At 35.4% G+C, this 14,401-nt stretch overlaps 1 protein-coding gene across 2 annotated transcripts; it reads left to right on the top strand.

The window, feature by feature from the left end:
• The first annotated feature begins 274 nt into the window (after positions 1-274).
• On the top strand, positions 275-14,401 carry LOC110102959 (U-box domain-containing protein 33). 2 transcript variants are annotated; one of them, XM_020831484.2, is made up of 10 exons: positions 276-504; positions 579-802; positions 1,046-1,167; positions 5,453-5,553; positions 6,375-6,452; positions 6,546-6,660; positions 7,044-7,164; positions 12,387-12,724; positions 13,340-14,018; positions 14,145-14,401. In XM_020831484.2, exons 2-10 carry the CDS (start codon positions 637-639, stop codon positions 14,150-14,152), a joined length of 1,728 nt encoding a protein of 575 aa, XP_020687143.1. In that variant the 5' UTR covers positions 276-504; positions 579-636; the 3' UTR covers positions 14,153-14,401. The 2 variants fall into 2 exon arrangements, with proteins under 2 accessions (XP_020687144.2, XP_020687143.1); XM_020831485.2 differs by lacking the exon at positions 6,375-6,452 and having other exon boundaries at positions 275-504; positions 14,146-14,401.

The raw sequence follows: 14,401 nt of genomic DNA on the forward strand, positions 1-14,401 counted from the left end.
AAAAATTTGTTTAATTTCAAAGATTTTTATGAACTCCTTATCTGGATAAGTAGAGGGAGAAATTCAAAAATATTGACTAGATGACTTTTGTTGACATCAATTAATGGCAGTGACTTGTAAGTAGAATCTGTGAATAGAATAAGGAATAAACCCTAAATTAAATCGAACCTACTTTGAAAGCCAGACCAACACGTAATAGGAGAAACCTTGCGATACTATAAGTAGGAAGTTACTATGTAATTTCTTATCAGTTCGGTTTGAATATAATTTCTCAATTAAATGGTATTGTAGATGAATTTACTTAAAAGAAAGGTAGTTATTTGACTATTTCAATGACTTTTCAGTCCTCGTCGGTGGGAGCAAATCAGTACAGACATCTAATACTTCTAATTGAGACCTTTTTTTCTTCACATTCTGCTTTGGAGCTCCAGAAAGTGTATCCAAAAGGCTTGGAATGGAGCGACAGCTCAAAAAGTTATAAAAGAGCACAAGCTAGCACTCCAGGTTCTAATTCATCTCTCTTTCTTTTTCTGAAACCCAAAATAGTTCTATATTTTTCACTCTTCTTCTCTGCACAGCTTGAGAAGGAGCACAAAAAAGTAGTTGGAGATTAGATAACAAATCCAAGAAAGCAAAATGATGGAGGAGGAAGCTGTTAGCTCATTGGGGGAGGTGATCTATGTCGCTGTTGGGACAAATTTGGTGAAGGAGAAGCCAAATTTATTGTGGGTTATGAGGAATTTTCTTGGAGCTGAAGTTGTTCTTATCCATGTTCATGTGCTCTCTAAGGGGATTCCAATGAGTAAGATTTCTAATAGCGACAAGCTTAAGCTATTCATGTCCATTAATTGCTCCTTTTTTTATCTCATTTGGGTGAGCTAAAAAGTAATTAATTGGCGTCATCATCAAAATGAGGAGAATCTTAATCTCAAATAAATGGTTTATGGAAGTTTTGATGATAATATATGCTTTGTGGTTATGGATCATGAAACTTCTGAAAGGCTACAGCTTGTGATAATTACAATTTCTCTTGTTGCTCTTACAGTGGGGACTAAAATTCTACCTTCCATCGCATCTGAATATGCAATTAGGAAGTACAGGAAGGAAGAAAGGGAGAGGATGACTGAACTAATGATGAAATACATTAATTTTTGCCAGCAGAGGAAGGTAGAAAGTTTATTAATCATCTTTGCTTCTCCTTATAGTTCATTGCCTAGACAAAACAAACATCAAGAAGAATATTATTGATTCTATAGCACAGATCATATTGATACTAGGGGTGCAACTGAGTCAAGCCGACTCGCGAGCCGGCTCGGACTTGACTTGGTAACAGGCTCGACGAGTTGAGCTTATCGAGCTCGTGAGTCGAGCTCGAACACAATTTCGAGCTTGAGCTCGAACAGGCCTCAAACTCGACTCGTCAGTTCGATGAGCAGCTCGACGGCGGAGCTTGCGGGCGGGAAATCCTAATCCACAGAGCTCGCGAGGGGGGAAATCAAAATGACGGAGCTCGCGAGCGGGAATTCCAAATCGACGGAGCTCGCACACAAATCTCGACAGCAGACAAGCTCTTGACGACGACATCAGACGCGAGTTGGGAAAGACAACTGAGAAGATCTCGAAGACGACGTCCGTCATTTTCGACTACGAGCTCGAGTCCTCGTGATGACGTCGCCGGAGTTCGGGAAGATGACGACATCCGTCATTTTTTACTATGAGCTCGGGCCCTCGGGGCGATGTCACTGGAGTTCGGGAAGATGACGGAGAAGATGATGAGCTCATGACGGAGGATATGATGGTGGAGGTCAGGAAGACGGACGTGACGACGGACACAATGACAAGGGATGGAGTTCGACAACGTCATCGTAATAATTTTACCAATAATTTTTAAGCTTTACAATCTTATCCTAAGCTATTGATATTAAATCCCCACAAACCACCCTAATATGTTCAAAATAATATGCAAATAAAACTTAAGAACAAATAACAAAAATCAAAGAGAGGAGATAGACAAATTCATTAATTGAGTCAAAGATCTCTGTTTTATAAGAAGCATTGTGAGCTTCTAAAACACTTCATATGTGTTAATATGAGATAATTTTTTACAAGAAGAATATCATCAACAAAATGGTATTAATGCCATCAAGCACTTTGAGCATTCCTCCACTTTAACCATCTAATTTAAATTCTACTAATAGTATCCACGTCTATTTCACCATCAACTCCCTCTCTAGCTAGTCTTATTAACAAGAAGAATATCATAAAAAAATGCATACACAATGATACAATCTCTTACAAATGTCTACCGATAACATCCATGGTCAAAGCAAAAAGACATGGGCTGATGACAGAATAACTTATGGCGGTTTCAGCGACTGAGGTGATGAATGACAGAGATAAATGTGGTGTATGAAGGAGACGGAGGTGGCGTTCGGTGGGAGGTGATTCACTCGATCGGGAGCGAAGCAAGAATGAAATGAATAGCAAGACGATCACAAATATCGCTGGTAGGGAAAATAGGGCCTTTTGCGGCCGTACCAATTTTCTGTCAGAGATGTTTGCGATGGTATTTTCACTAGAAATTTTTGTTGTAATTAAGTGAGTTGGCAGGTTTTTCATTTGAAGTTTCATCAGACAATATTCAGGTCTTTTTCTACTGGCAGGTATCACCGAATTTTAAAAAAATAGGCGACTCTATGGGCAGGTTTTTTGTAGGTAATGTTTTGGTGGTTTATTCGTCGGACTACCCGCAAGTAAGTGACTGGTGGAATATCTGTCGGTTACACCACTGCTATTACTAACGGATATAATACCACCGTGAAGTCTGTTGGTAATGCCAGTTTTTTCTGTAGTAGCCATTGGACCTTCATCTGCCAAAAAGTCCCTCAAGGAGTAGAAGTTTAGCTAGGGACTTAACAACTCTTATAATTTATTGAAAGCATTCTTGTGATTGATAGAATCTTTATAAAGAATAGTTTTTAAGATATTGTCTTGAGTGTTGAAAGCATCGTTGGAATTTTCTTTGCCATGGTTGTAGTCAAGGTATCCCCCAATCCATATTTGATTCACAGTAATGACTGATGTTAGGATGTTAAAATGAACGACTTTTTGATATTAGAACAAAAGTGGTCCCACAGTAAAAAACGATGTTCTTTTAAGATTAGAACAAAAGTTGCCCCACAGTCAAGAACGACGTTCTCACATACAGTGTCAAACTGTTGTATCCTAAAATATTTGTGGTGGTAGAGAAATATAAAGTTTAGCGTCCTAACTTTATACGAAGATCCAAAACACATACATATAAAAGAGTAGAGCTACAACTTTCATAAGAGATACCAAAATTTTTATGTAAAAAATCATGAAAGGGGAAAAATCATGGGGCATGGCCCAATTTCAATGAATCCACTAATATTTACGGTTGATTACAAATAAGGCCTTTCCTTAGGAGGAAGGCCTTGGCTCGATGTAGGCAATATACATTATATATAGTGGATTACATGGTGGGAGTTGGAAGAATCAATGTTGACATGTTTGTTCGGTCAGCAGGATCATAGTCGATGAATGATGTAGGTCGGAGGACTGTAGTCAGGTGACGGTGGTCAGAAAGATCATAGTCGGGTGAAACGTTGGAAAGACCATAGTCGGGCGACGGCGAACAGAGTGACCGCAATCAGCAGGTGACGGAGACCGAAAAGACCTTAATCGGGCAACGGTGGAAAGATTATAGACAGCGGTTGACAGTGGTCAGAAAGATCATTGCATGACGATGGAGGTCAGAAGGATCATAGTTGCAAGGGGATGGAGGTTAAAAAAGGCCGTTGTATGACGACAGAGGTTAGAAGGACCGCAGCGACGACAGTGGTCAGAAAGATAATTGTCTAGCGACGGAGGTCAAAAGGATCGTTGTATGGCGATGGACGTTAGAAGGACCGTAGTCGGCGGGTGACGATGATTAGAAAGATCATTGCCCAATGATAGAAATCAAAATGATCGTTGTATAGAGACGGAGGTCAGAAGAATCATAGTCAGTGAGTAACGGTGGTCAAAAAAACTATTGTCTGGTGACGGAGGTTAGAAGGACCATAGTCGGTGGGCGAAAATGGTCAAGCTAAGGTCAGAAAGACCATAGTCAGGCAATGGTGTTCGAAAGGTCCAACGACAGTCGGTGGCAAGGTTTAAATCCAGCGTCAGTTGGTGGTTAGGTGTAAGTTGGGCGATAGTTGGTGGCCAAGCCTTAGTTCCGTGATAGTTGGTGACCGGGCAGAAGTCCGGTGAAAGTCCGACAACAATCGGTGGTAGGGCGGTGGTTGAGGAGGAGCTTGGCGGCAAGTGAAATCTATGATTTCTCTTCTTCTCCTATTCTCTTTCCTTTTCTTCCCCCTTTACGTACTCTCCCTCCTCCTGGCCCCCAATGAAGAATGAGGGGTCTATTTATAATTTTTTGGGAGTGGCATGACCAATAAATAGGGAAAAGGTCAAGGGCATATTAAAAGTGTTTTGAATGGACGGTCGATATCGACTCCCTTGATCATAGATTGTTTATTGTGTATTTGAGTTTCTTAGTGATATCATAATTTGGCAATCTTGGGCTCGTTGGATTCATCTCGTTGAGTCGCTAGATTTGAGTATAGGCATGTTACATTTGGGAATAGTTTTGTCATTCAATTTATGATTTGAACCTTTCAAATGCGCTTCAAGTATTCGATTTGGACCCATTTGGGTTCTGATTGGGTCGAATTTGGTGTTGTTGGGTTTATCTTTTAGAGACTTTAAGTTTGACAATAATTTTGCTAAAATCAAAGTTCATATGGCCCAAATTTAATTTTGAAAGTTTTCAATACCAATTTGCCTTGAAATATGTGCTCGATCAAGATAAATTTTTAATGATATATCAAATGTATTAAAGGAAATCTATAATTTTAATTTTTTATTTAAAGGGCATGTATAGCATTAATATCTAAATGAGAATATATTTAAATGTAGGGTTGTAACTGAGACGAGACGACTTGGACTCGGCTCGATAAATGACATTTGGGTTGAGCTCGATGAGCTAATGAGCCAAACTTAAGTAAACCCTGATTGATACTCTTTTTCTCTTGAGCTGATTTGTTTAAAAATATTAATGTAACATATAGTTAAATTATATTAGCTTTTAAGAGTTTAAGCAAAAAAATTGTTAAAAATATTTAAAAGTTAGATCTCACTTCACTATACCAAACTATTCATTATTATTTGTCTTTTAATTTCTCATTTCTCATTTTTTAACTATTTATTATAGAAATTACTTAAATCAAAATCAGTTTTTTTATAATAAATGTTCTGGTTAGTAAACCGAATAGAACTCGTAGAATTAAACTCGAGTTCAAAATCAAACTCAAGTCAGTAGTAACCTAAGCTTAGCTTGACTCATTCACACGCTTATATATATTTGTTTTTTTCTTGTTTTCTGAAGGTGCAAGTCAAGGCAGCTGTGATACAAAATAATGATGTTTCTCTTGGCCTTCAAAGACTAGTTCAAAAGCATCAAATAAAAAGGCTTGTTCATGGATCAAGGTAATTGTGGAGGCATCTATATATTACATTAAGCTGTTGTGAATTTACATGCATAGCACTCAAAATTATCCAATTTTCATATTTAACACAAACTTCGCCATTTATAAAATATAAAACTCCATTAATGAAATTTGACAAAGCTCTTGACAACAAAGACAAGATCATGAAGGAGCGTGACAAGACCTTGCCAGATAACGAAGAAATGAGACAGTTATGATGAAATCTAGCTGGGAAGAGTATCCAAGAGACTTGCAATGTGAGTAAGAAAAAGAAGAGATCAGAAAGTTGTAGCAAGATCCAACTAGGAAGAGGATTTGCGAGATTGGTGGCATGCGAAGGAGAAATTATTCCGTGCGGAGTCCAGACGGTAAAGAATCGTCCGGATGTGAGTGTACATAGTGTGTACACTGAGTACAATTTTGTACACAGTTTAGATTTTTCTTTATATACAGTCTGTACAAACACTATGTACACTCATATCGGGACGGTTCTTTACCATCCAAACTCCACATGGAATAATTTCTCCATGCGAAGGAAGAGAAAGAGCGACAAAATGCAATGGCGGCACCTGAAAGATGAGTAGTTGACTTCATCTTCATCAATCAGGGTTTTGCTAACCGAGTGATATATTTTTTAAATAGCGAAGTTTGTGTTAAATATGTAAAAGAGATTTTGGTTAGTGTATCCTAACCAATAAAGCCAGGCTCAGTTTTGTCCTTTGGGGGTGCCTGATATGATTCTACGTACTTGTGTAGGAGAAAAATATGTCTTCAATTTAGACATTAATGCCCAATTTTTCATTACTACAATAATATACACAGGTCCATATCGAAGCAAGATGCACTTCTTTCTTGCTGCCAATTGTGGTTTGTTTGTAATGGAAAGCATATTTCAACTAGGTACATACATGCATGCTATTCACATATAATTGTCTTTTCTATGCCTAATATTTAGATAAATTTTCTCAATGTTTTTGTGAATGAATGATGCAGTGGAGCCACACTTATCCCTCGTAATCCAGAGGAAGAAGAACAATATTGGTCAACATTGTCGAATCGATGGGACTCAGAAGATTACTTGCCGTTTGTTTCGCCTCCAAATGATCGGGTGTGAGTTTGATTAATAGCGAAGATATTAAATAAATGTGTTTTCAGCTTTATTTGAGACAATTTTCTTGCTGCTTTTTAAATTAGCTTTTTAGTACACAAATTTTTTGAAAGCAATGAAAAGCAATGGCCAAAAGTTGTCGCAAATGAAATCTTAGATTTCATTTGGGACAGCTTTCTTACTGCTTTCTATAGGAGCTTTTTGGTACAAAAAGTTTTTGAAGTATAAATTTTTGTACTAGAAAACTATTTTTCTTTTCTTGTCACAATTAGAAGTTAGTTAGAACTTAAGCTCATTTGATGCCTTGTTTCTTAAGCCAGATCATGATATAATTTGGTCTACTCTTAGTAGTTCGAACTAACATGTAATATCTGACTTTACAGGAAGATGAAGTTGTTAATGATGTGGAGGAAACTAGACCTGGGACACCTGCAAGGTGCTCAAGATGCTCAACCAAAGATGCTATCAATGCAGAATCACTGAAGCAACAATTGGCCGCAAGGGTAAAATAATTAGTATCTCCTGTTTTTTTATGCTTGGAAATTAGATAAAAAAATGAAATGGCTAACATACAATTAGATAAAAATTTTAAGTAAATTTTAGGGCAATCATTAGGATCAAATAGTTGTGTGTGTTAAAAAAAAATATTATTATTGTTGGCTAGAATATACGCGACGATAGAGTTAGAATTTTTCATCTCAACGTTGTATGGATATCTAGCACACAAACAAAGAATTCAGAAACACAATCATCCAACTTGAAATTTTGAAGACTTAATTTGCATAATCTTATGACATCAAAGTATTATTATTATTATTATATTGTTGTCTTGTGATATCTTAAATCTAAAAAGGGCAATTCAAAAAAAAAAAAAAAAAAATATGACATTTTGAATCAAAAGATAATGGGAATTTTAGAGTAAAAAGATCGAACAAGGAGTGTCTACTAAAGACTTCTAGGATGTCACACTTCTATGAGAAAAAAACGAGAATTGAATGAAGAGAATTTGATATTGAGTTGTAAAAGTAAGAGTTACATCATATTAAGTAAGGCCCCCTTTGATATAAAGGATAAAGCCTCCTTTCATATAAAGGATAAATTTATAACTTGTACAATTAAGGATGTTCATAATAGATCACTCTTAGAATTAGCGGCCTACTAAAAAAATACATAAAAATGATAAGATCGTGAGATTCAACATATTGTGGGATCTTTTGGACAAAAGTAGGTAGTATGATCTTAGTTATTTTATAAGTTAATTTTTTTTTCCTTCAAAGTGAGATTTGGTTTCATGTCACATTTTTTTACTAGAAGCCTAACATGAGCCACTCCTCTAGACTTAGCCCCATCAATCACTTCCAAAAAACTTTTTAGGCAATCCTCTTCAAATTTGAGATGTCAATAAGAAGACATGAAATTAGAAAAATTATGTCTATGGTATAAAATTAATATAATGTAATTACTTACGCCCGCCTGTCAGTTGTTGTACGCGCGCGCCCCGCTGCTGCCCGAGCTGCTCCTGGCCCCCCGCTGCCACCCACGCTCTCGCCTGCCCGCCTACGCGCCTGTGCGCACCCGCAAGCTCGCCTGCTCGCGCACTCGTGCACCCACTAGCTCGCGCGCGTCCGTGCTTGCGTCCATGCGCCCGTCCGAGTCGGGTCAACCCGTGTCGGGTTAGGTCTGGGTTCGGATTTCTGACCCGTTTACCTACCCGGGTCGGGTTAGGGTCGACCCGTTTGAACCCGGGTCAATTTCGAGTTCAACTCGAACCCGACCCGTGACCCGAAATTGACACTCCTATCCTTTAGTATAATGCATAATTCATGGACAAAATGTGTGACACCTAGTTAAATTATGACATTTTGAATCTAAAGAGAATGAGAATTTTAGAGGAAAAAGATTGAACAAGGAGTGTCTACTAAAGACTTGTAGGATGTCACACTTCTATGAGAAAAAAGGGGGAATTGAATGAACTAATTCCTACATAAAAAAGGGGGAATTTGATATTGAGTTGTAAAAGAAATTAAGAGTTACTTCATATTAAGTAAGGCACCCTTTAATATAATGGGTAAATTTATGACATGTATAATTAAGCATAGTCATAATGGAACACTTTTGGAATTAACAACCTGCTAAAAAATTACGCAAAAATGATAAGATCGTGAGATTCAACATATTATGAGATGTTTTGGACAAAAGTAGATAGTATTTTATATAGTATGGTCTTGGTTATTTTATAAGTTAATATACATTTTTACTCTTCAAAAGTGAGATTTAGTTTCATGTCCCATTTTTTAAACTAGAAGCCTAACATGAGCCACTCCTCTAGACCTTAGCCTCATCAATCACTTCCAAACAACTTTTTAGGCAATCCTCTTCAATTTGAGATGTCAATAAGATGACATGAAATTAGAAAAATAATTCGTATTGTATAAAATTAATACAATGTAATTACTTTTATATGTTACTTCTAAAAGCATCGACATAAGTTAAAAGTTTAAGAGTAGCTAGTTTTAAATGCTCATACTATTTTTTTTATTCAAAAATTGGTCCTAAGAAATCACCAAAGACTAAGAAGTCATAATTTCAAAAATAAAAATCCAAGCATAAAAAGATCCAAAAAATTTAAAAATATAAAGTTTAATATCGAAAAATTTTGGGTGAAGAATAAACACACAAATGATATTATAATGACTACATTAATTAGAAGAAAAAATAGTTCCATGTTTAGGAAAGTCAGCTCCCGCTCCCTTTTCGAAAAAAGGTTGAAGCCACATACCAACGCTATAAACCTTGCCACCTCAATTCATCCTTTTGACAACAAACATAGTAAAGGAAGGCCAAAGCCTTGAAGCATGGAATGATGAAACTTGAAAGATGACTCACTCACTATTTTGTTGATTATAAGATAGTTTAAACTTACTTTTAGAGAAAAATTAGAATTTGAAATTTTAAATTATGGTCACCTAATGTCACGCCCTAGCCATCCCCTCCCTGATCACTCATTTTGCTTGTCGTGGAAGAAAGAAAGGATATGGAGAGAATGGAGAGATGAGACGAGAGAAGAGATCTAGAGAAGAGAGAGAAGGTTCTATGGTGCTTGATCATTCATTGTTTCTTTAAGTAAAATTATTTGATAATTATAAGTTGCCTCTAATGTACTTCTATTTTTAATGATTTTGATTTTGATATACTTCTCTCTCTTGAAAGTGATAAAGATGTGATATCTCACACCATAGTGAATTTTTATTGCATAACTTTAATTTGGTATATGATAAATATCGTCATTCTAAATGCTTTGACTGGTTTATATAAAATTTCACCAGGTAGAATGAGAGTTATGATTTTCTAAAGAAATTGAATCGTATAGATATTGTCATGCACTTTATAGATTATTTCAATTTATACAAGACATTGATGCATATAGAAAATGATATATGATTGATGCATGATAAATATGACATTTCTATGTTAGCAAGAAAGGCTGACTGTCTTTCTAAAAAAAGAAAGGCTGACTGTCAGCACTCTAATTATTATAGGTTGGCTCTTAAAACTTAAACCATGTATATGAGGGTGAGCTAATAGGCTTTCCTTAAAATGAAAGTTTTATGATATAATCTTGGAAGCTAGTCTATAACCGATTGATTTGCTATGCCAACAGATTGAGAGTATTAACTCTTCGTTGATTATTGAAAGCCACATATTAAATTAAATTAATAATAATAATAAAAAAAAAGATGTGATTGATTGATGGTCGATGGATAGATATGTCAGATGGAATGATGAAAATATCACATTAAAGTTGAATGTTCTATTTTGTTGAATTCATAATAATTTGCATACATGTAACATACATTAGTATATATGATATGATAGATATAAAAATGACATATGATATAGAATTGGCATATATGACATATAACAAATAAGATGGAGTGATTGATAGAATGATGATATGAATATATGATAATATATGAGAGTGAATATGATTGATCTATATATGATAAGATTGTATATGCCATATATGATATGAAAAATATTATTTTTATTGATTGTTACATGTTCTTATAGTATATGATTATTGTTTCTGATTGAGGCATTGACTTCCGTTATAGATTTTGGATATGTTTTGTGTTATTTGCTCATTATGTGATTTTTATATTTTTTTAGATAAGGGTAATGATCCTGTAGGTTGATGTTGTTTTGAGCTGCGGGTTTTTTCTTTTGCATATGATGTTATTTATGTTTACTTTTGTAGTCAAATTGTAATTGTAGTAATATATTGTTATTAGTTGCATATCTTGACTATTATATAAATAATTTTGGAGTTTAAATCAAGGTGTCAATATTGATTATAAAAATGTAATCATATTTTTGTTGTTTACATTTCCTGAATTTAATTGATCATCTTTGGTTGTTGATGAGTTGATTGAAATAATATAATCATGTATAAATCTTTCAAATTTAGATTTCGGGGTGTGATACCTAATCCAAAGGAGAATATTTATATAGTTTTGAGCAAGAAAAAGAAAAAAATTTAAATTTTTAGAACATTTGGAGATTTTCTAGCTTTTTTTTTGCTATAGATATTTATTGTTTGAACAAATATTTTAAGTTAAAAAGATTAAAAAAAAAAGAAGATAAAGTTAGAAGGTGTTATAGTAGATATGACGATGACGATGATGATGATGATGATGATAATAATAATATTATTATAATTAATTTTATTATTAATTCATTGTATTGTGCATATTATATAGAAGAGGGCAATCCAAAGGGTGTGAGAGTGATTATAAGGATCAACATACTTCTAAGAAGATATTGGATATATAAGCATAGGATCAAGCTATAATATCTAAGGTGCCTTTTAGTATATGGGTGGATATCTCTTTCAAACTCCATTGTTAAGCACGATCATAATGGATCAGTCCTGAGATATATATTCTTCTAGAAAATTACTCAAAAATGATAAAATTATAAAGTTCAGCTTAATATAGGATGTGCTAGTCTAAATTAGACCAAATCTTGCATACTATATCTTGGATCATTATAATTGATATCAGAGTCTAACATCTTCACAAAGTGGGAACTGGTTCAAATGTTAAGTTCTAAGAGATTTCAAAGGGATTGATGGAGATGAAGCTTAGTAAAAGAGCATCTTTTTAGAGGCTTTCAATAGAAGAGAGGATATAATGAACCAAATACTAATCTGATAGTAATATAAAATAGTATATATAGAACAAAAAATACGAACCTAACAAAAAAAAAAATCACCCCAAGTTTCACAATTCAACTAAAGACAGTGAATGCATAATAAATATTCATTATTACATAACACTTGATGCAGAGCATCTTAGTTAAAATATATCTTAGGCATATGTTATTTATTTGTTTCAAGGATTCTAGAATGTTTTTGATTTATCTAGGTTTTTTTAGCTAGCCTATAAGTATAGGAGTTGTAAGGGAAAGAAGTATGAATGAATATTTTTGGAATTATAACAGTTTTGGCAGTTTTAGGTCTCCAAGAGTTGTCTAGCCTTCTTCTTCTTGCTTCGTCATGGTTCTCCCTACATCAACACTTCTGTGTCTAATAATGATGCTAGGTCTGTGGAACAATAAGCGATTAAACTATATCATTAACATAAAAAATTAAGCAAAAGGAAAATGCCTTTTTCAGGAATCTGCAATCTTGTAAATATAAAACAAATCATGGCCTCGTTATTTGCAGGAGGAGTTGGCAGAGCTTAGAAGGAAGAACATGCAAGCAAAGGAAGATGCTCGCTGTTCCATTGAGAAAATAGCCACACTTGAGCAACAGCTTGAAGCACTCAGACAAGAAAATTTTGAAGCCATTAGAGAAAACTCGGCGCTAAAAACACATTTGCGATGCACAGAGTTCTCAGCTTCAGAGCTGGGAAAGGCGACCAACGATTTCCATCCCTCCCAAAAGATAGCGGAAGGTGGGTATGGACCAGTCTATAGAGGAATCCTTCGCCATACACCTGTTGCTATCAAGGTGCTGAACCCGCAGAGCAAACAAGGCCCTCGTGAGTTCCAGCAAGAGGTAAGCCAGAAGAACTACCCATTGCTTATTTCTTTCGGAGTACTTTTTCCTCTTGAAGCACATTTAGCAGAAAAAAATATTTTATAAAATAATGAATTTGATTTACTTTATTTTGAATGTGAAAAAATAAAATCTTTGACTTCTAAGTGTGCAAGCAAAATTTTGACTTTTGAGGAATTTAGAGTGTATTTGAAGAGTCAAAAGTTAGAATTTATTTTTAGTTATCTTCAACCACTTTTTTCAGCCTCGTTTTTCATTTTTCCTTCAATAAAACTCATAGCACCCACAGTCCATAATAGCAAGAAATTATTCTGTGTGGAGCACGTACGTAGGTAGAGTATATTCTAGATTACTGTTTAAGTTCTGCATATGCTATGCCTAAGCTCTGCATATATACTGCATATTTGTGGATACGTAGCAAATAAACATCAACAAATACACAATATATACACATAACATAAGCAGAGTAGACCATTAAGAATAATTTCTCTCATATACCACAATAACTTATTTATTTATTAGGAGAGATCATCCGGCTGATTAAAATTCTCTATCTCCCTTTTATATTTGAGTAACATCTAACTAACATTTTACTTTGTACTGATCTTAATACAGATGCTTGTACTGAGCAAGATCAGGCACCCCAACGTGGTAATACTCCATGGTGTCTGCTCCGAGACCTCCGCGTTAGTATACGAATACCTCCCAAATGGAAACTTAGACGAAAGGTTATCCGGCAAGAAAGCTCCACACCTCTCTTGCTGGGATCGTTTTCGCATCATCAGCGAGCAGCGCTCTGTTCTTCTCTTCTTACACTCTAGCCAACCATATGCCATCGTACACGCTGACCTGAAGCCCCAAAACATTCTCTTAGATGCCAACAACATCAGCAAGCTCGGAGACTTTGGCACAGCCCGAAAAATACTTCTAAGCGGAGCCGAAGATGAGTCTATTTGCTTGGGAACAAATCCAATGGGAACTATGGGTTATATGGACCCCGTATTCCTGACTGATGGATTGTTGACACCTCAGTCAGATATTTATTCTTTTGGGATTCTGATTCTGAAGCTTTTATCGGGGTTTCCAGTTCTGAGGATTAGAGAAAGGGTGGAGGAAGGATTGAGGAGAGGAAGCGTAAGTCAGCTGCTGGATGATTCAGCTGGGCAATGGCCGGTGGTGCAGGCTGAGAAGCTTATGCAACTTGCATTGAAGTGCTGCAGTTTTGAGATGAGTTGCAGACCAAGCCTTTTGTCTGAGGAATGGAAGATTCTTGAGACCTCGATGGCAATGACAGGTATATTTTATGGCATACTTGTATGTTTAGTTATTTCTGTTTAAATGTATGTGACAGTAAAAAAATCCCACATCCAAAGTTAAATGAGAATTAAGATCAGAACACTTATTTTTTTGCTTATTGCAGGAACATAATGAAATTCGAGGAGGTGATGAAAATTTTTGAGACAAGGAAATATGAAATTTTCTTATTGATCGGATGAATACTCCGCAGCTTTTTACTCCAAATCTTCAAAAGCCTGTATTTTGATTTTTTTTTTTATTTGATAGATTGTGGGCATAATTTCCATCATTTGCTGCTTCCCTTCGTTTTCATAAGGCTGAAGTTCTATACCATGTGTATATATGCTGATGTAATTATGTAAATATATTAATTTCTTCCAA

Source organism: Dendrobium catenatum, unplaced genomic scaffold (assembly GCF_001605985.2).
Source record: "Dendrobium catenatum unplaced genomic scaffold, ASM160598v2 fragScaff_scaffold_631, whole genome shotgun sequence".
In the NCBI taxonomy this organism is placed as follows: domain Eukaryota; kingdom Viridiplantae; phylum Streptophyta; class Magnoliopsida; order Asparagales; family Orchidaceae; genus Dendrobium; species Dendrobium catenatum.